The following is a 17,000-nucleotide window of genomic DNA, read 5'->3' as shown; positions in this document are numbered from 1 at the left end:
AAGCCACGAATTCAGGAGCAAGAATGGTCATGGCAGCTACAGGAGATCAATGCTGTTGCCTAGAAATTTCCTGGAACACCCCTATATAGCGCAAGGAGCCAATCAGGAGCCATGAGGCTATTGTCTGTCAAACCCTTGAGGTGGAACTGCCCATGGTCTGTGTCCACAGCAGGTCATGGGAAGTGGAGCACAAGCTGATTATAGCTGCCGCTGGGTGGCAACTCAGAGAGGTCAGCTGCCTGGTTGCTCTGCAGCCCTGGGTTCTAGACTATGGGGCCTTACACCATCAGGGAAGAACCAAGTCAGGAAGACCCTCCCTCTATTGAAAACAACTTGTTGAGAGATACACACAACTTTATATCCATACATATGAGAGTATGAACATAGCACTGGCTATTGCACAAGCTCCCTCAGGATTTTGTATATGCATGTTTACAAAGTTATTTACTTGTGACTGTGTGTGTGGTCACTGTATTCCCTCTTTGTGTGCTCTTTAAGTTTCCCAACCTAAGAAAATCTCTCTGGGTGACTTTTATCCTGTTGATCTTAAAACTGTAGCAATGCAGGAGACGGACTCACTATGGACCTTGCAAGTTTGCACAGAACTATCAATTCAATTGAAATAAAGCCTATAATAGTTATGGCTGCTAAACAGTTCTACCCCGTTGTTTTAAAATGTTTATAACGTTTCAAAACCCTTCGCTTTTGGGGCTGTAATTTTCCATATTTTGTCTCTACCTAAAATTTGTTTTTATTTTCTTTTAAGTTGGAGCAAAATCCTGGCTTTTCAATTGAGAAAGGGTAAACAAAAATTGCACTTAAAGCACCTTTCTTGAAGTGTGGTAACAAAAGTAGACTGTATTGGAAATAAAATATCCAGTGCATGACATCATGAAAAGTTATTTCATTTTCTGCTTTACTTGGAGGAAAGTACAGTTTTCCCATAGACTGGAAATTCTTCGGTAATTAAAATGGTAATTATCATAGAAGACTAATAAAAAAGTACTATTATTTCCAATATACTTTAGTATATAAAGGCAGCCTGATATGGAAGCAACATTCTAAATTGACTTATGACATCTGTGTTCAACATAGCTCAATGAATCTGCAAAAAGCTTTCCCCACATAGTAATTTGAATTTTACATGAATTTGCTTCATTAGTATTCACACCCTTTTTGTTGCCTTTCAGTGAAAATTTATGCCACAGAATTTCACAAGCATTTTCACCAGAAGTTTGTTAATAAGTTAGCTTCATCCAAGGAGGATGAACGACAGTACTAATGTGACAACCTTGTCCAAAATTTCTTAAAATGTGAAGAAACTGTCATGTGTTAATATTCAACAAAACAGAAAAAAGCAAAAATGTCTCCAAAAATATCCACTCATTTTTAATCTCAGGACTCCCTCTTCCCAGACTTGTGAAGCAACAACAGTCTGATCTACATTTAAAAGTTATATTGGCATAGCTATGTTGGTCAAAGGTGTGAAAAAACATACCCCTGCCTGACCATAACTCCCAGGGTAGATGCAGCTATGTCAACATAATGATACTTCTGTCAGTGCAGCTAATGTTGTTTGGGGAGGTAGTGTTCTTAAACTGACAGGAAAACTCCTTCTGTCGGTGCAGGCTGTGTCTACACCAGGGGACTATGTCAGCACAGCTATTCCAACATAGCCAATTTAGTGCAGATTTAGCTTAAATCAATCAATGTAGATTATTAATTGTACTGCAGTAGCACTTATTGGCCCTCAGGCTTTGTGTTAAAAACTTTAAAATCTGTCTTCATTTGATATGTTTGTAAGTTCTTCAGGGAAGGAACTAAGCATAAGAGAAGAAACAACAGGTGGGTGTATCCAGATAAACAGAGGTAGCACAAAGTAACAATGAGACTATTAGGAACAGTGTGATATGCAATGATCATGGCTTACCAGCTGCCTAACCATTCAAGATTTTTGTAGGCATCATGACTGACAAGAATGACAGCACAGAGTTTTGCTGCACTGCCATTTAGATGTCTTGCCTTCTCACCTGAAGTGACGGTATCACAGTACCAAGCTGCTGAAAAGAGGACAAGAACGAATACAAAGAATACAACAGCATCCCCCTATGACAAGGTAACAATTTTTGATCCCCGAAGAGCTTGTTTAAAAAAAAATTGACTGTGGATTTGATGCTAATTAAAAGGAAATAGACCAAAAAAAGGGTATACAGAATGCTGCACTGTATTTCAAGTTCATTGAGAGCTAAGCACTGCACAGCAGCAAACACTTCAAACATGCATAAATATTCAGTGTAGCTTTTAAAAGCAGTATCATCAATAGTACATAATAGAGAACTAGAAGTTGTATCAGCAATTCTGCTTACCTGTCTTCACCAAAACGTCGACCAATCAAGACTTTACACTTGTCTCGGGGAAGGCAAGCAGCTAGAAGAGGCACAGTCCGTAATACACGACTTTCCTTTAAATCAAAAAGGAAAATTATTTTTTAAAGAACAAGGATGTTTCTTAAACTCTTAAGATGCTTTCAATAAATTTTTAGTTCTTACTACGATCAAATATGCCCCCAATACGTCACCAGTTACTTTCAAGCAGGAAATTAAAATACTTCCATATATAATAGCCAATTAAAATATTAAAAATTAATGAGGTCAGAGTTTTCAACTCTGGGGAGGAGAGTGGTTTAGTGGTAATCCATTGTAACATATATCTTCAGAGAAGCATTTTTTACAGGTATGTAATTATTTCTTTTTTAGAGATACTGATCTCAATGGATTCTCACACTGGACTTTTATCCTGCTCTATCAAAGTCAATGAAAAATCTCCCATTGACTTCAATGGTACAAGGTCAGACTGTTAGTGACTTAAAAAGCTCAAGGATGCTTGTAAAAGAAAACTAACAGAAACTTCAACAAAAAACTAGAAACAATGAACACGGAAACCAAAAAGAACATGCCTTGATTAGTAACAAATAATACTAAAACAGAGTACATAAACAGCATGCTATAAAACAAAATGTATTGTATACAAATACATGCATTTGACAGGGAGAGAGGGATTTCATATTGCAAAACCACTCAGCAGGAGGAGAACTACCAGAACGCTCCTCAAAACCCTAAACTCTACAAAACTGAATTGTCCTGTCCTCAGCCAGGAACCCTGACTTTGATACGAGGCCTATTTGAAATAATTTGTTCTTAAGAGCCAAGACCCCAAAAATGGATAGTTCTTGGTAAGCCTGCATGAAATTAAAGGGATCGCTCGCTATTAATTCATCAGACAGAATGTAAGCAGATGAAAAAAAGAGACAGTAAGATATAAACTCAATAGGCTTTTTCACCAATAGTCATCCTGCAATTTTGCCAAAAGGGCATAATCTGTGATTCAAGAAATTGATATGAAGTTTCACAGCTTTTAGAAAATCTAAGACGTTTAAACATAAAGAATTTGCTTCTTATCCTCAAAGTGAAGAAAGAATGTACAAAAAGCAGAAATTTGGTCCAAGACTGAAAAACCAGGATAGCAAAACTGACTCTGCTTCCAGTTTCCTGGGCTACCTCTATCCAAAATAAGTATTTAAACAACAGACTAGAAAAAAAAGTCAAATATGGGCACAGAATACATTAACTTTTATACTTCTGGGGTTTCCCATCCCACACACAGTCATGAGGTTGGCTTTACTTTCACAAACAGATGCCAAAAATAATAATCCTGGATGTGTCCGAAGATTCATTTTTTTGCAAGTGGGTAAAGAATGGCAATAAAAGAGTTGGAAGAATAGCTATTATTTGTCTCAGATAAGAAAAAGAAAATACTAATCAACCAGCAGGAGAAAGACATTAAAATATTGTTACTTTCAATGTTTTCCTCTAATCCCACTGCCCAATCCAAACAACAACCTAACTTTCTATTAGACAAATGATTGCTGCTAACTGTATGGAAGTGTATTTTTTCAGCTGAATTAAAGGTGAACTACAAGAGAAAAGTATACGTTTGGGAATGTAGACAGTTTATGAAAGATGGACTACACAAAATAGAGAAGGAATTGTTTGAGAGCTCAGATAGAAGCTTGTAGATAATCAAGATCTTAGTAAAGGTTTAGGCTAAACATAACTGTAATAGTGGCTGTTTTCAATCTATAGGTCTATAGGGTGGAAAGACAAATAGAGCTGTATGGTCAGTACAGCTAATTCTATGCCACATCCCCAGGTCTCCAGCACAGGCTCCAGTCCTGAAGAGCTTAACGTTTAAATAGACAAGACAGACAAAAGGTCTGAGGGGAAAGATGCACAGAAAGGTAAAGTGACATCTCCAAGGTCATACAATATCTCAGCAGCCAAACCAGGAACAGAACCCAAGTCTCAACTTCCAATTCAGTGCCCTAACCATGAGACCACAGTGCCTTTCCAAATCTGTTGCAAATAGGGTCCTTTCATCATTTAAACGTCCATCATCCTTAATTAAGGAGACACATGGAATTGTTATTAGAAATCTTTCTGTTAGGTTTATACAGTTATTAGGGCCCAGGATTTTTTGAAGGCATGAAAAAAGCAAAAACGTAGAAAAATATCACCACCACTTAGGAGAATCCTAACAGAACACACATCACCTGGAATTCTTGAGAATAAGCTAAGTACAGCTTATCAGAAAACATTAAGAATACCCAAGAGAAACACATAGGAACTGAGCTTCTTTTATGAGTCACGTATGTTCTTCATTAAATACTGATTTATTTATTTGTGAAACAGTATCTCTAATAGATAGGGTAAGTAACTGGGCTTTCCTGTAGACTTCTCCTTGCTACAACATTTAAGGCCATTACCTCAGGTTGATTATTTTATTTATATTGTTAAACATTAATAGATGAATACAGAATAATAAAAGCTAAATACAGATCTCCTACGACTAAAATATATTCATGCTTCAAGCGTCTCCTGGCCACTAAGCATGTACTATATAAGGGTTCACTCCTGCAATCTTTATGTACACAAATAGCCCCATTGACATAAATGAGACTACTTATGTGAGGAAAGATTTCTTACACATAAGGACTGCAGGAATGGGCCAGGATTCAGGAAGAGGGAATAAATGAAGATGTTAATGACAGATTTTAAAAATAAATGACGTTAACAATAGTGATTTAGTTGTTCAGATTTATAACTATTTTCAAAGCTAAAGAAGCTGCACATGTCTGTACAATATTGTTTCCTCTTGCCCTCTCTCACACCCTTTGCTGTGTAAGCTTCTAGCTGAACTCTGACAATTCCCATAGCCTTACTCACCTCTGCGGGATGCTGAATTATATACAAGCAGGTGGAGACTCTTAGAGGATGTACAGGGAAGAATGGACACAAACACACCTTCTGAGGACGGCTACAGGATGCAAAGGAGGTAAAAACATTGGCAATTAGTCACATACACTATAATTTTATTACGTAAAACATGTATCCCTTCCCAAGAATTGTGTTAATACTTTCCTGTGCAACAGACTGCATCTACACAAACCTGCTAACAAACTTTCTGTTGCTGATATTACTATTATTTCTAAAAACAAACCAAGATTGTATTTAAATAGACTTTTGAGAGCAGTGTTAAGAAACATGCTCTAGAAAATTCAGTTGGGATTAAAGCACTTCAAATAATTCATTTTCAACCTTTTCAGGAGAGACAACTTAAGTGCCTATGCCCTGCTCAAGTGAGAAGAAAACCATTATCTTACATCACAAATAAAGGATTCAGTAATATCATACAAAGCACAAAGAGGAAGGTTAATTTGTATGCACAAAAAACCATAGACATTCTAAATATATGATTTTGTTATAATTATTTACTATCTCACACTATATTTATTAGTACACTTGAAAATGTAGAAACAAAGGAAGACATGGTCACTGTTTCAGGAATTTACAGTCTAAGAGACACAAACAGTATAAAACAAACATAGCTGTTTAAAACTGTTCTGTACTTGGTGAAAGGTCTTATAGAAGACCTGAATATAAAAACATTTGAACATTATTTGGTTTGATTTGAACATGATTATTTGGTACACAAGAAGAGCTGGTTGGTGGTCCGGGCACTAGGAGCAGCAAAGAATGGAACACAGTATAATCTAGTGGAACAGAGATAAGATCAGAGGATAAGAATGAGGTCAATAAATTGGGTAATAAGCTAACCAACAAAAAAATAAATAAAAAGCAACAACTATTGCTACTAATGTATAACAATTAGTGACAAAAAACCCAAAATATTTTCCTAATACTAACAAGATTACAAAAAACAGGATCATCTGAATAAATTTCTTTCCCTTAGACTAAAAAAAGCTAAGTGTCATGATTTGCATTGTAAACCTAAGGTCCCAGTTTCCAACTATTCCTTGTGGTCACCAAATTTTTCCCTGTAACATTTACTGACTACACCACCATATGTTCACAGTATGTTTTTACATTGGTATGTTGTCATTGCAAAGTTCACTTGAGTTACTTCTCCCAAATTAGCCTAGATTGAGAGAGCAGCTCCACTGCAAAAAGACTCAGACGGCTGCATCCACACTGGCATGGCACTCACTCAAGTGTGGCACTTAGACTTCTGGAGGCAAATCTGATGGCTCTTTGTACTACAGTAAACTGTGATGACCTATGAATTCTCAGCAAGTTGTGAGAACTTTCCTGTCCTTTTTGAGCACACAGGGGGAATTGTCAGAAGGCACTGTATGACTAGCAGCTATCAAGTGGAGCTAACCTACATCCATTCTACAGGGTGGTAGTATTAACATCAGATTAGTTGTGCTAACTTGAGCTTTAGCCTATACATCCTGACAGGCCAGCAAAGCTGAGTTAAAAGCACCATCGGACTAAAATTAAGGGTTTTGTGTCTAGACAGGATTCAAATTAGGGGCAATCTGGTGTTTAGTTTGCAGTGAAAAGCCTTTGGCCCTTCTGGGCCTGAAACATTTCAGTTCAGGTACATCTTGCCCCAACTTTGTACTGCCTCTCACCAGAGATCTTAAGTTCATTTCCCTCTTCCTGAGAATAATCTAGGATTTACATCACAAGTCCAGAACTACCTCTAGAAAGGCCAGTTGATAAGAAAAAACAAGCAAAACAAAAGCTTACATAGTATAAATAATACCTTTACAAAGTAACTAGTGAGAAAATTTTACCCTAAGTTAACCAAGCATATACTTACTCCCACTTTCTTTGCAATCGGCTCTAGCAGGCTTTTTTCATCAGTGAAAGCTCTCAGTTACTCTATTAGTTGTGATAAGCTGTATATATCCCAATTTACCATTCAATCATTCAGTTTTCTTTTGTATTAATGCACCGATATTACAGCCAAATTTGAAAGAGACAATTAATTTTTGGTGCTCAACTTAAGACACATTTTAAACAACAAACACCCATAGCTTGTTTTCCAATGTGTTAAGATGAAGTATCTCAAGTTGGGTACATACAACAGAGAAATGGTTTTGATGATTTGGCTTCTATCTTCATTTTAATGCTTTTGTCCAAGTTTATGGAGGTTGCTCCAACATAATATATTGTTGTCTTATTTTTCATATTTCTTCTTATGAAACACACAACACTTCAAAAGGGACCCTAGATAGGTGTTCAGTATTGATGAAGACCTTCTAAATGCAATACTACTTGATTAGAACAGAGTATAACTGCAAATAGTTGCATCTCCCAAGAGATGTTTTGCTGTCTTTGCCTTGAATGTTTAGACAGAAGCTCATTTTTCTTTTTGATCATAATTTTAAAGTTCTTTGTACTTTCCTGCAATTAAACGTTCTATTAAATATATGATTTCTCTAAGACATAGCCCAGTTCACTTCATTTTTTCAGGTTCAGGTTTTCCTGTTACAGCATTTCTGTAGAAAAGAGATTTGGGAGTGAATACACACTAAGTAAATTCATAACTCCAGAACTCCAATTCAAAGGGCTATATTTTCCCCTAGCTTCTGTGAGCTGAAGTAAGTAGCATCCAGTGAATCCTGACCTGCATTTGTTATAATTAATTTTGTTTAACACAATTTACTTTTGTTTTGGGTCACAGTTTCATGTAAATACCCCTTCTTGCTGTTGCTTTTTGCATTTTTCACACGTGGCTGTATTTTTGGTGAGTGATTTTTCAACTTTGTTAACATTTAATAAAAGGAAATTCTAAACAAAGAAAGCAAGTGTTTTCGTATTATAAAAATCGACCCTGTCCATCTGTAATTTGATTTGAAGAAAATGGAGCGCAAACCATTGCAAACAGAGCATTTTCCAATAAAACTTAATTACTTACATGTGTATATACATCATTTAAGTTTAGGTACCCAATTAGGCACCTAATTATGTTGACTATGTGTTTGCAAAACCTACCCTGGAGGCACCAACACTTATTTCTGTGCTCTCATCTTGATGCCTCATGGTTACTGTGCTTTTATGGGCAATTCTCTACATACAGCCCACATTACCGGCCTGCAAACCGTGGGGCTCCTCAGGGGCAACAGTGGAAAAGGAAAGAATCTTTCCCCTAGACTGCAGAATGGCAGAAATTCTATTCCACAACCAGAACTGTAGCCTCAAGCCTGCAGAAGCCTACACTCTGAAGGCCACCTAGGCAAAAGAAATATTTTGTGCATCTTTGGTTTTTTAAGCTTGTGGGCACAATCCTGCAATGCACAGTAGGCTGAAGTTACAACTGAGTAGGAGTCGCAGTCTTGAATCCAAAAAGAAAAACATGAGAGGAGTGGTGTGAGCCAAGCTGCAGAGGAAAAAGATCTCTCCAGGGGACTCCTTCTGCTCAGGTGTGCCCTGTGATAATGATTCCCTTCAAAGAGAATAAAGATAGGAGGCAAGGGAACACTTGTGTCTTGATCAACGAGGGCAAACTAAAGGTTTATTTGGGGTGTCGGTAGTTTTACTTGTGTATCTGTTTATCTGTAATGTCATTATAGTCCAGAATTCTCTAAAGATGATCTTTTCTCTGTTTTCCTTGCAGAATTCCAGTATCTGGAAAGTTACTACAGAGCAATGCCAGGCAGTGACGCCAACCGCAGGCCACAGTAGTGTAAGTACAACAGCTTATTGGTTTAAGTCCAGTAAAAGAGTTGAATGTTATGAAATTGTCTAATGATGTCACTCCAAAATTTCCTTCACATGCAGGGGCAGAAGGCCACGCCCAGGGTTTTTTAATCTAGTTTATTTTAAAATGTAAAAAGTTAAAGAAAACTAATGTTGTAATTGAAAGTAACATTTTATTTATTTATAATAAGTTGGGTCCAGTTCATCAGTCATAGTGTTTCCCAGCAGGGCTAAGATCAGCCAAACAATGTTTCCATTTCCTGGTGTTAAGCCTGCTATGTGTGAATGGTGGCAATGGGACAGGAATGCAATAAACGTGAAGATGCAGCAATGAAAACCCCTTCTCACAGTCTCTTTCCAATCTCTGTTTTCACATAAATAAAATCAATGCATGTGCAGGCCATAGACATACTCTTCTGAGGCTTAATTTTCAACCTGTCAGAACATGCTCACAGGGCTATTGAAATCAGGCACCATTCTGAGGATAAAATAAGTGCACACCATTAGATCCCAATGCCTCCTCACAAGTGATTCTCTGGCAGTGTAGCCATTTAGCTTTATTCTGAATATATGCATCTAAAAAGTTTTAATATTTACAATGAACTCAGACAATTTATCCCATGATAACCTAAGCAAAGGAAGGATTTTGGGTTTTTTATATTCTGAATTTGTAAACTTTCCTGGCCAAAAAGCTATGTGAGTGGAAGCGTGCCACAACATATGTTTTAGAAACAATGTTTGCAATGTTAAAAGAAGCTGATGTTTTTGAACTATCATCACTAGTGGCATCATCATCATGTTCCAACACATATTGCCAAGGTCAGGCCACAGACTCAATATTTTCAAGGAAATGCATCTGGCCAAATGTAGTTGAATGCTTCAAATACAAGTTAAACAGATTTTTCCCCCATCGAAGTCAAAACACCACAGACATTAAGGTCAAAGCACACCTGAGGAAGCTGGATGGAGTCCATACAGTTACTCCTTTCCATTTCATGTACTTTATATTAATACAAGCTCATTAAACACACATTAAAACAGTAGTCAAGGATTATGTTATGCTCAGACTTGGAATGGAGAGTTTAAAACTGTGAGAAAATATACTTTGGAAAATCTGAGAACAAAAATTTACTTCTGCTACTTTTATGTTTAGAATGCAAACAGCATTATGGTTTCAGGTGCTTTTTCACAAGTATAAATAAGAAAACATTTGGTTTTAAGATTAAATTTTGCAGGCTACAATTGCAATTTTCCAGCATTAATTATTACATTCATTTTTCATATTTAAAACGAATTAATTCAATGGCAACAACTGGCACTAAGAATTAACTACCCACCAAATTTCTTTGCACCTTTACTTTAGCTATAAATTCTTTAGGGTGCTGGATGGGTTAAGGGCTTTTTCCTCACCCTCCCAGTCACTGGGGAGCATTTCATTGGCAGCGCCTTACAGCTACCAACATGTAGCTCAGGGGGGCAGAAGGTATTGTACCTCTTCCCTTGACCAAAAGTTCAGAGGCCCTTTACAATGGTGGGGACTGAATCCCCAGTGCACACTAGATTTAGCCTTAATCTGCAGCTTTCCCCCCTCCACTTTCTTGAGCAACAGTGTCAGAAATGAGTTCTAAGTTAAAAAAAAGTCAGACATTTAACCACTTTTTTCGTAAATACTAATTGCTTTAGGGCTGATGGACAACCTGTATGCCACATTTCAACTCCACAGAAGCCGAGGTCAGCTATTGCAAGGAGTTAAAAAACAACAAGACTTAAGACAATGAAACCTGTGTAAGAAATTGCCCTTATTAGGTAACCTCTTCTCTCCAAACAATCTGTCTCATCTTTGTTAGAAAATTACTTCTGGATAACAACATATAACTAATGCTTTAAGGTAGGTCTCAAAGTATGGCAAATGGTTATGCCCGATCTGCCAACAGTCCCCAATTTGGCTAGGACTATCTCACATTTAACAAGCCATTGTTGATATTTTAGTGTCCCAACACAACTGACAGCTGGCATATGAGGTTGTCACTTTTTAAATGCAGGCTCCTACCCCTTGGGCTGCTGTGCTGAAAAACCTGAATGATTGTTTCATCTTCACCTCATCTGATGCTGTATTATCTGCTCCCCTTTCCATGGTAGGCAACCCCGTGAAGCCCAGGGCATCTGCATCCTGGGGGACTGCTTGGCATAGTGTACAGCAACTTTGGAGCTGTGCTGAGAAGGAGCAGGGACTTACAGTGCCTCTGCACAGATGATCCTGGCCTCCTGTGGATCTGTGTGGCTGAAGGATAGGCCCTGCTGCTCATTCTGTGGGGTAGAATAACCATATGCCCCTCATGAGCTGATCACAATAATCCCCTCAGAGGATTTATCATTGGAGTTCTCCTTCCTGCCATTTTTATCACACAACAGGTCACAATCCATTTATCCATTTTAAAAAAAATACAGTTGCCCCTTATTTCCTTGAAATGTAGACAGTACTCTATACAAATATTTTACATGTTAAAACCCTGCAGGGTGTATGTAATACTAAGATATCACTATTTCTCAGGTTGCAGCCTTAGGCCTTCAACTTCATATTTAATTCCCATTAGGGCATAGAAATAGCCCAGTACAGTACAACCCTGTCTTATTGCTTAATTAAATTATGAATATAGGTGGTTTAAGTTTAGGGGTTTTGTTGTTGTTTTTTTAACTACCCTGTTTAAAGCAATTACTGTGGCTTTAATGTTTTTCCAAGGCATCTATTATTCCCCCTCAAGTTTACACACCAACTTGTCTAAAGAAGCTGAATTCCCAGATATAACATCAAAAGTGAAAAGTATGGTTGGAACAAATACGTACTTTTATATACATACACACACACACTTTTGGAATAGCCTCCCAATTAAATCTATGCCAAAAGCCCTCCCTGCCTTCCTTTGAATAGCTTCTGAAAATCCATCTGTTCTGCACAACATTACAGTTCTAATGACCACATGTCCCTTTCTGTATTTTTGCTGAACTGCATGGTCTCCACTCATCCTTATTTTGCGCTAGATCCAACACTCTTTGCTCATGTAAAAAACTCTCACTAAAATTTATTTGGTTTAAACCTGAAAAGCACCATTTAACCCTTGAATTGCAAGATCTTTAGGGGTTGAGCCTGTGCTCCCTGACATCAATGGCAAAGTTCCTAACGGCAGAAGTTCAGGATCAGGCCATCTATGCAGAGTTTCTTTTAATTATTTGCAACACTATTTATTTCTGCAGTTAGGGTTTGATACAAAGCCCACTGAAGTCAAAGGAAAGACTTCTACTGACTTCAATAGTTTTGGATTAGATTCTTAATGAATGTGGAGATATATACACATCTGGTAATAAACTCATACATCAAGCACCATATCTGTTTTGCAACATGCTAGCCAGTTTCTTCCTAGAATTTACTTGATTTTTTTACACTGAATCTAAATATGTGCTATATCCATTATTTTTAGATGACCCAGTTAATTGTACTAAAACATTCTCTGGTCTATGAAATTCACTTTGTATCTTATGTAAAGAGACCAGAGAATTGCCTTAGAGAATCCCTCTGTAGAATGATTCTATGCCAGCTGCTGTCACCATTTCCTGCACCAGAACTCTGACACCCAGGATAGGGAGAGTCAGGGGATGTCAGGGTGCAGAGGAGAGGGCAGAAAGCGTGGTAGAGATAGACTGAGGTGCTGCTATAGCCCATTCCCACTGGTACCAGATCCCTAGGGATGTTACATCAGTGGCATAAGTTAAAGCTGCCCCCGTCCTTGTCAGCCCTTCTCTCCACTGCACTCCAACTCTGTTCAGATGCAGTGGAATCAAACCCTTTATTTGATATGGCAAAAGCACACTTAATATCAATAACATCAAAATAGAAATGTTACCTATTTTGACCTCCATATAAATAATTTTCCAGACAAACAAACAATTCTGTTAAAAAACACTTTTCAGTATCATGTCAACCTTTGTAGTGATTACAAGTTTCTTTTTAAAGCTGGCAATAGAGTTATGCAGGGACAAGTGTATAGCACTGAGTACAATTTTCAAAACATTTCCTGTTCTACTTGGTTCCCAGCATGGCACCTGCCTCGGAAAAATCAGAAGCAAGTTGAGTTTTGCTTCCCATGAAAAGTTAAAAAATATTGATGCAGGTGCATATAATCTTTCTATACTGCAACCTGTGTATATGATGGACTATATCACAGCTAATTTTCTGAAGAGAGTGACACATTATAGAATGTTTTCCCTTTAATTGCATTATTATGTGAAAGACGTTATTTGCAAATAAATTATATATAACTGTGCTGCAAAACAAACTGATTCATATTTAAATGCTATTTTAAGAACTATTACTAATGATATTTTTATATTTAATACAGTAAGTGAATTAATGAATCCATATTCAGAAGCTGTAACTTTGTTGTGATAAGATATACCAGACATTTGCTGCCCCCTACTGGAGTCCCTCCTTCATGCACTGCACCCAATAAAGTAGTCTTTTTAAAAAAAGAGAAGAACAGCAAGTCTGACCTATAGGGATTGCCTAGAGATCTGCTACTGGCAGTAGTAGGGAGGCTTGGTCCTACAGCAGCTAGAAGGTTGGGAACAGGCAGAGATCATTCAAGGCCCAGTAGACCAGATAAAAATGGGTGGCTGCTTCTTTCAAAGGCCATTTCTGGGTAAGGCTGCAACAGGGAAGGAAGGCTCTCCCTGCCAAAAACCTAAGAAATAATCTGATCAGGGGCCTAACTCTGACAACATTTTGGTTAAACCAGCAAAGGACTGTTTTATGTTATGATCTTTAATGCCCAGGTAGCCATTTTGAGTTAAGTGTAAATTTATTCTCTGTAAAACTAAGGTGAGCCCATTGCATGGGATGCCCTGGCTCAGGTGAACCAATGACAACTGTCTGCTAATTTGGGTTCTGATCCTGAAATCTGATCCATGCAAGAGTCATCACGAGTGAAGAGCCTCACTGACTTCAGAAAGTTAGATCAGATTATAGGCTTAGAGCTTTAACATTAAAAAAAAACCAAAAAAAAAAAAAAACCCTATATCTCAGGTAAATATTCCCTTATCCCTTACATCTTTTTTAAAAAGGCATGTGTTCATAAAAGATCACAGACAGATGACTTTGGTAACGGAAGTCTTTGGCCTTGATTTCACTATAAAAAGAATGCAGGCAAGACTTCTATACACAGAAAAAAGACACAAGTAGCAGCAACGCAAGCTTTTCTGTGATATTCAGCCAACATCCCTGAATCACATTCCCAAAGGATAACTTCTGTGAACATTTTATTTATTTAGATTTAAATAATAATTTTTAAAATGGCCCATATCAAAGCTCTAAGTGACCTAGCAATTCAACTTATAACAAGATGACCAGGCAGCAGCTTTAAAAGATCAATAAATCTAACAGTAACATACACAGAGAGTCAGCAACTTTAGATATCTGATGTGAGTAACAGAATAAGTAACCTCCCTCCAAAAAACCAACAAGCTTTCATCCCCATCTCTCCTTCCTTTCCACAAACAAACCTTCAACCACCACAAAAACACTGTCAAATAAATGGCTAAATTTAGTAAGGTCAGGTTCTGACTATTAAGCTGGTACTATCTCCAGGCCCTACACAGAGACCAATCACTATCTCATTTCACACAGGTTATCACGAGAGGCCTAATTTTTGTGTCCCCCAGGTTATTTGAAGAGCCTTGAATCAGAGCACTAAGACTTGATATTGAGATACATAATTATCAGCTTTCTTTAATAGCTCCAAAGTCCTGGTCAGAAGTCTGGATGGCATCTTCTTATAGCATCACATTTGGCACTATATTAACAGTAGGTCTGAACCAGTGACTAGTACTGAAGTGTTGCATTAACTTTAACATACACCTTGACCATCCAGTTCCAGGCAAAGGCATGATGAAATAATAATTTAAAGTCATCATCAAAATCTTGGGCTAAATTTTGCATTTAGTTATATCAGTGGAAACCCACAGTAAATCCATAGATTTCAATTAAGTTAATTCTGAATCAATGACAGAATAATGAAAACAAAATTGGCCAATTAAATAGATTAACATTACACGTCAAGAAAAGAATCAGTACCTCATGTTGCTACATTTCTGCTACAGAACAATTTACCTATGCAATCATTCTAACAAAAAGGGCCAGATCTGCAAATACTCAAGACCCACAACTGAGGTCAGATTTTCAAAAGCACTCAGCACAAGGCAGCTCCCAATACAACAAGTAGATTTTCAAACTAATTCTGCACATTTGAAATAAGCTCAGCACTGAACATCCTGAGCTCTTTGGAAAACCTAGCCTAAAATGTCCGCATTTCAAACACACACAAAAAGGCTATTCATATGTCCATTCAATGCATATGGCCTCTTTGCCGACTGCAAACAAGCGGGCCAATTAGTGCCAATTCTGATCTTGGATTTTCTGTGATTGACACATGTCAAATAGAAAGTGGACTGACACCACCAATTCATTTCCCATATGGCACCAAACAGCTATCAGATTGTAATGATTTTCACTCACCACTGAACTAGTCTGAATTTGGACAACTGTAGCAAAACATTTGAAAGGCATTACTTACAAAGATTATACCGTGTCATTCTTTTCAGATTTAAGCCCAAATAGGACAAGAAAAAGCACATCTTTGTGCATGAGGACTTAGACAAAGTAATTTTATTTCCTGACAAGCTCAGAATTCTGTTTAACGATAGCACTATTCTCTGTAAGGTGAGAGGTGGAGGTGGGGGGAATTAAGCCGGATAGGATACTATCTGGAAAAAAATGAAGACAGATAAAGTGCACTCTTCCTGCAAAGAACAAAACAAAGATGATATGTATCCATGTTTCCTGTTTAGTAATGATAATTTACAAATTACTATTGTATTTTCTTTTATCAGCATTTCATACGCTATACATTCGGTTTTGTGTGCGCACGCACATGGATGTGTGTTAAATTTAGTTTTGAAGACATCCAAGGAAACAATGAAATAGCAATGTCCAATTTTTAGTAAACATTTTTATTTGTATAATTAAAGTTCTGCAGTGGAGTGAGTTGGATTTTATTTAGGAATTGATAATTTCTCCAAAAAGATGGCCAGTCATATGGAAAAATATTCAAAGAAATTGGGGGAGGGAAGAGGCGAGAAAATGACATATAGTCTGAATTTTGACAGTAGGATACTTGGGAGGAAGGTGATAAATTTAGCCCTAAAAATCTCTCATTGTTAATATTTTCACATATGTGAGAACACAAAAGCAAGGGCATAAATGACACGCAATGTAGTGTTGCAGCTAGATAAGGTAGATTAATCATATAGTTAATACATTGTAATTTAGGCAATGAGATCCTATTTTAGGATTTTGTATAGTGCCCATTACCCTACTATGCGTATTAATTGGTCCTCCAAAAATTCTACTCCAGTTCTCCAGGGCAAATACCTGTTCTGACAGGTGAGTAATATACATAATCATTACAATAAAGGGCAGGCAAGTAGATTGCCTGTACTGGTTCATGACAATTTTACAAGGTTGATCTAAATATATTTGTTTTAAAGCACCTCACTTCCACATCCAGATTAGAAGTAGACAGAAAAAAAAGGCAACAAGGAGAAAAGGATATTGAACATAAAGGATGGACATTCTGGATTCTACTAATCCAGAAAGAGAACAGGTTTTATCTGGATAGTTCCCATGAACAACAATGGGAGTTAACATCTTAGATCCCCCACAAATCAATAGGAGTACAGACTTCCAACATTTTGGATTACATTCATATTATAATGAAAGTTAGAAAAACTGCAGCCAATTTAACTAATAAAGAATAAAACAATGGGGTTTAGCTTATATACTGGAGTCATCACAGAGAGGGCTCCAAAAAAAAAAAAAAAAAA

The 17,000-nt window shown here is 37.2% G+C and overlaps 1 protein-coding gene across 3 annotated transcripts in view; it reads right to left on the bottom strand.

The window, feature by feature from the left end:
* Nucleotides 1-17,000, bottom strand: part of DTWD2 (DTW domain containing 2) — a 158,995-nt gene that overhangs the window by 102,829 nt on the left and 39,166 nt on the right. For all 3 annotated transcript variants that reach the window (XM_067568909.1, XM_067568911.1, XM_067568910.1), the window contains exons 2-3: nt 5,283-5,373; nt 2,367-2,461 (exon numbers count right to left, since the gene is read on the bottom strand). In XM_067568909.1, coding sequence (XP_067425010.1) covers nt 2,367-2,461; nt 5,283-5,373 — 186 coding nt within the window. The remainder of the gene's footprint in view (nt 1-2,366; nt 2,462-5,282; nt 5,374-17,000) is intronic.

This window comes from Emydura macquarii, unplaced genomic scaffold (assembly GCF_026122565.2).
Source record: "Emydura macquarii macquarii isolate MOO-44397 ecotype Brisbane River unplaced genomic scaffold, CSIRO-AGI_Emac_v2 contig_2897, whole genome shotgun sequence".
Lineage (NCBI taxonomy): Eukaryota > Metazoa > Chordata > Testudines > Chelidae > Emydura > Emydura macquarii.
The sequence above is the reverse complement of the archived record's forward strand: the minus strand, read 5'-3'. Positions and strand labels throughout refer to the sequence as shown.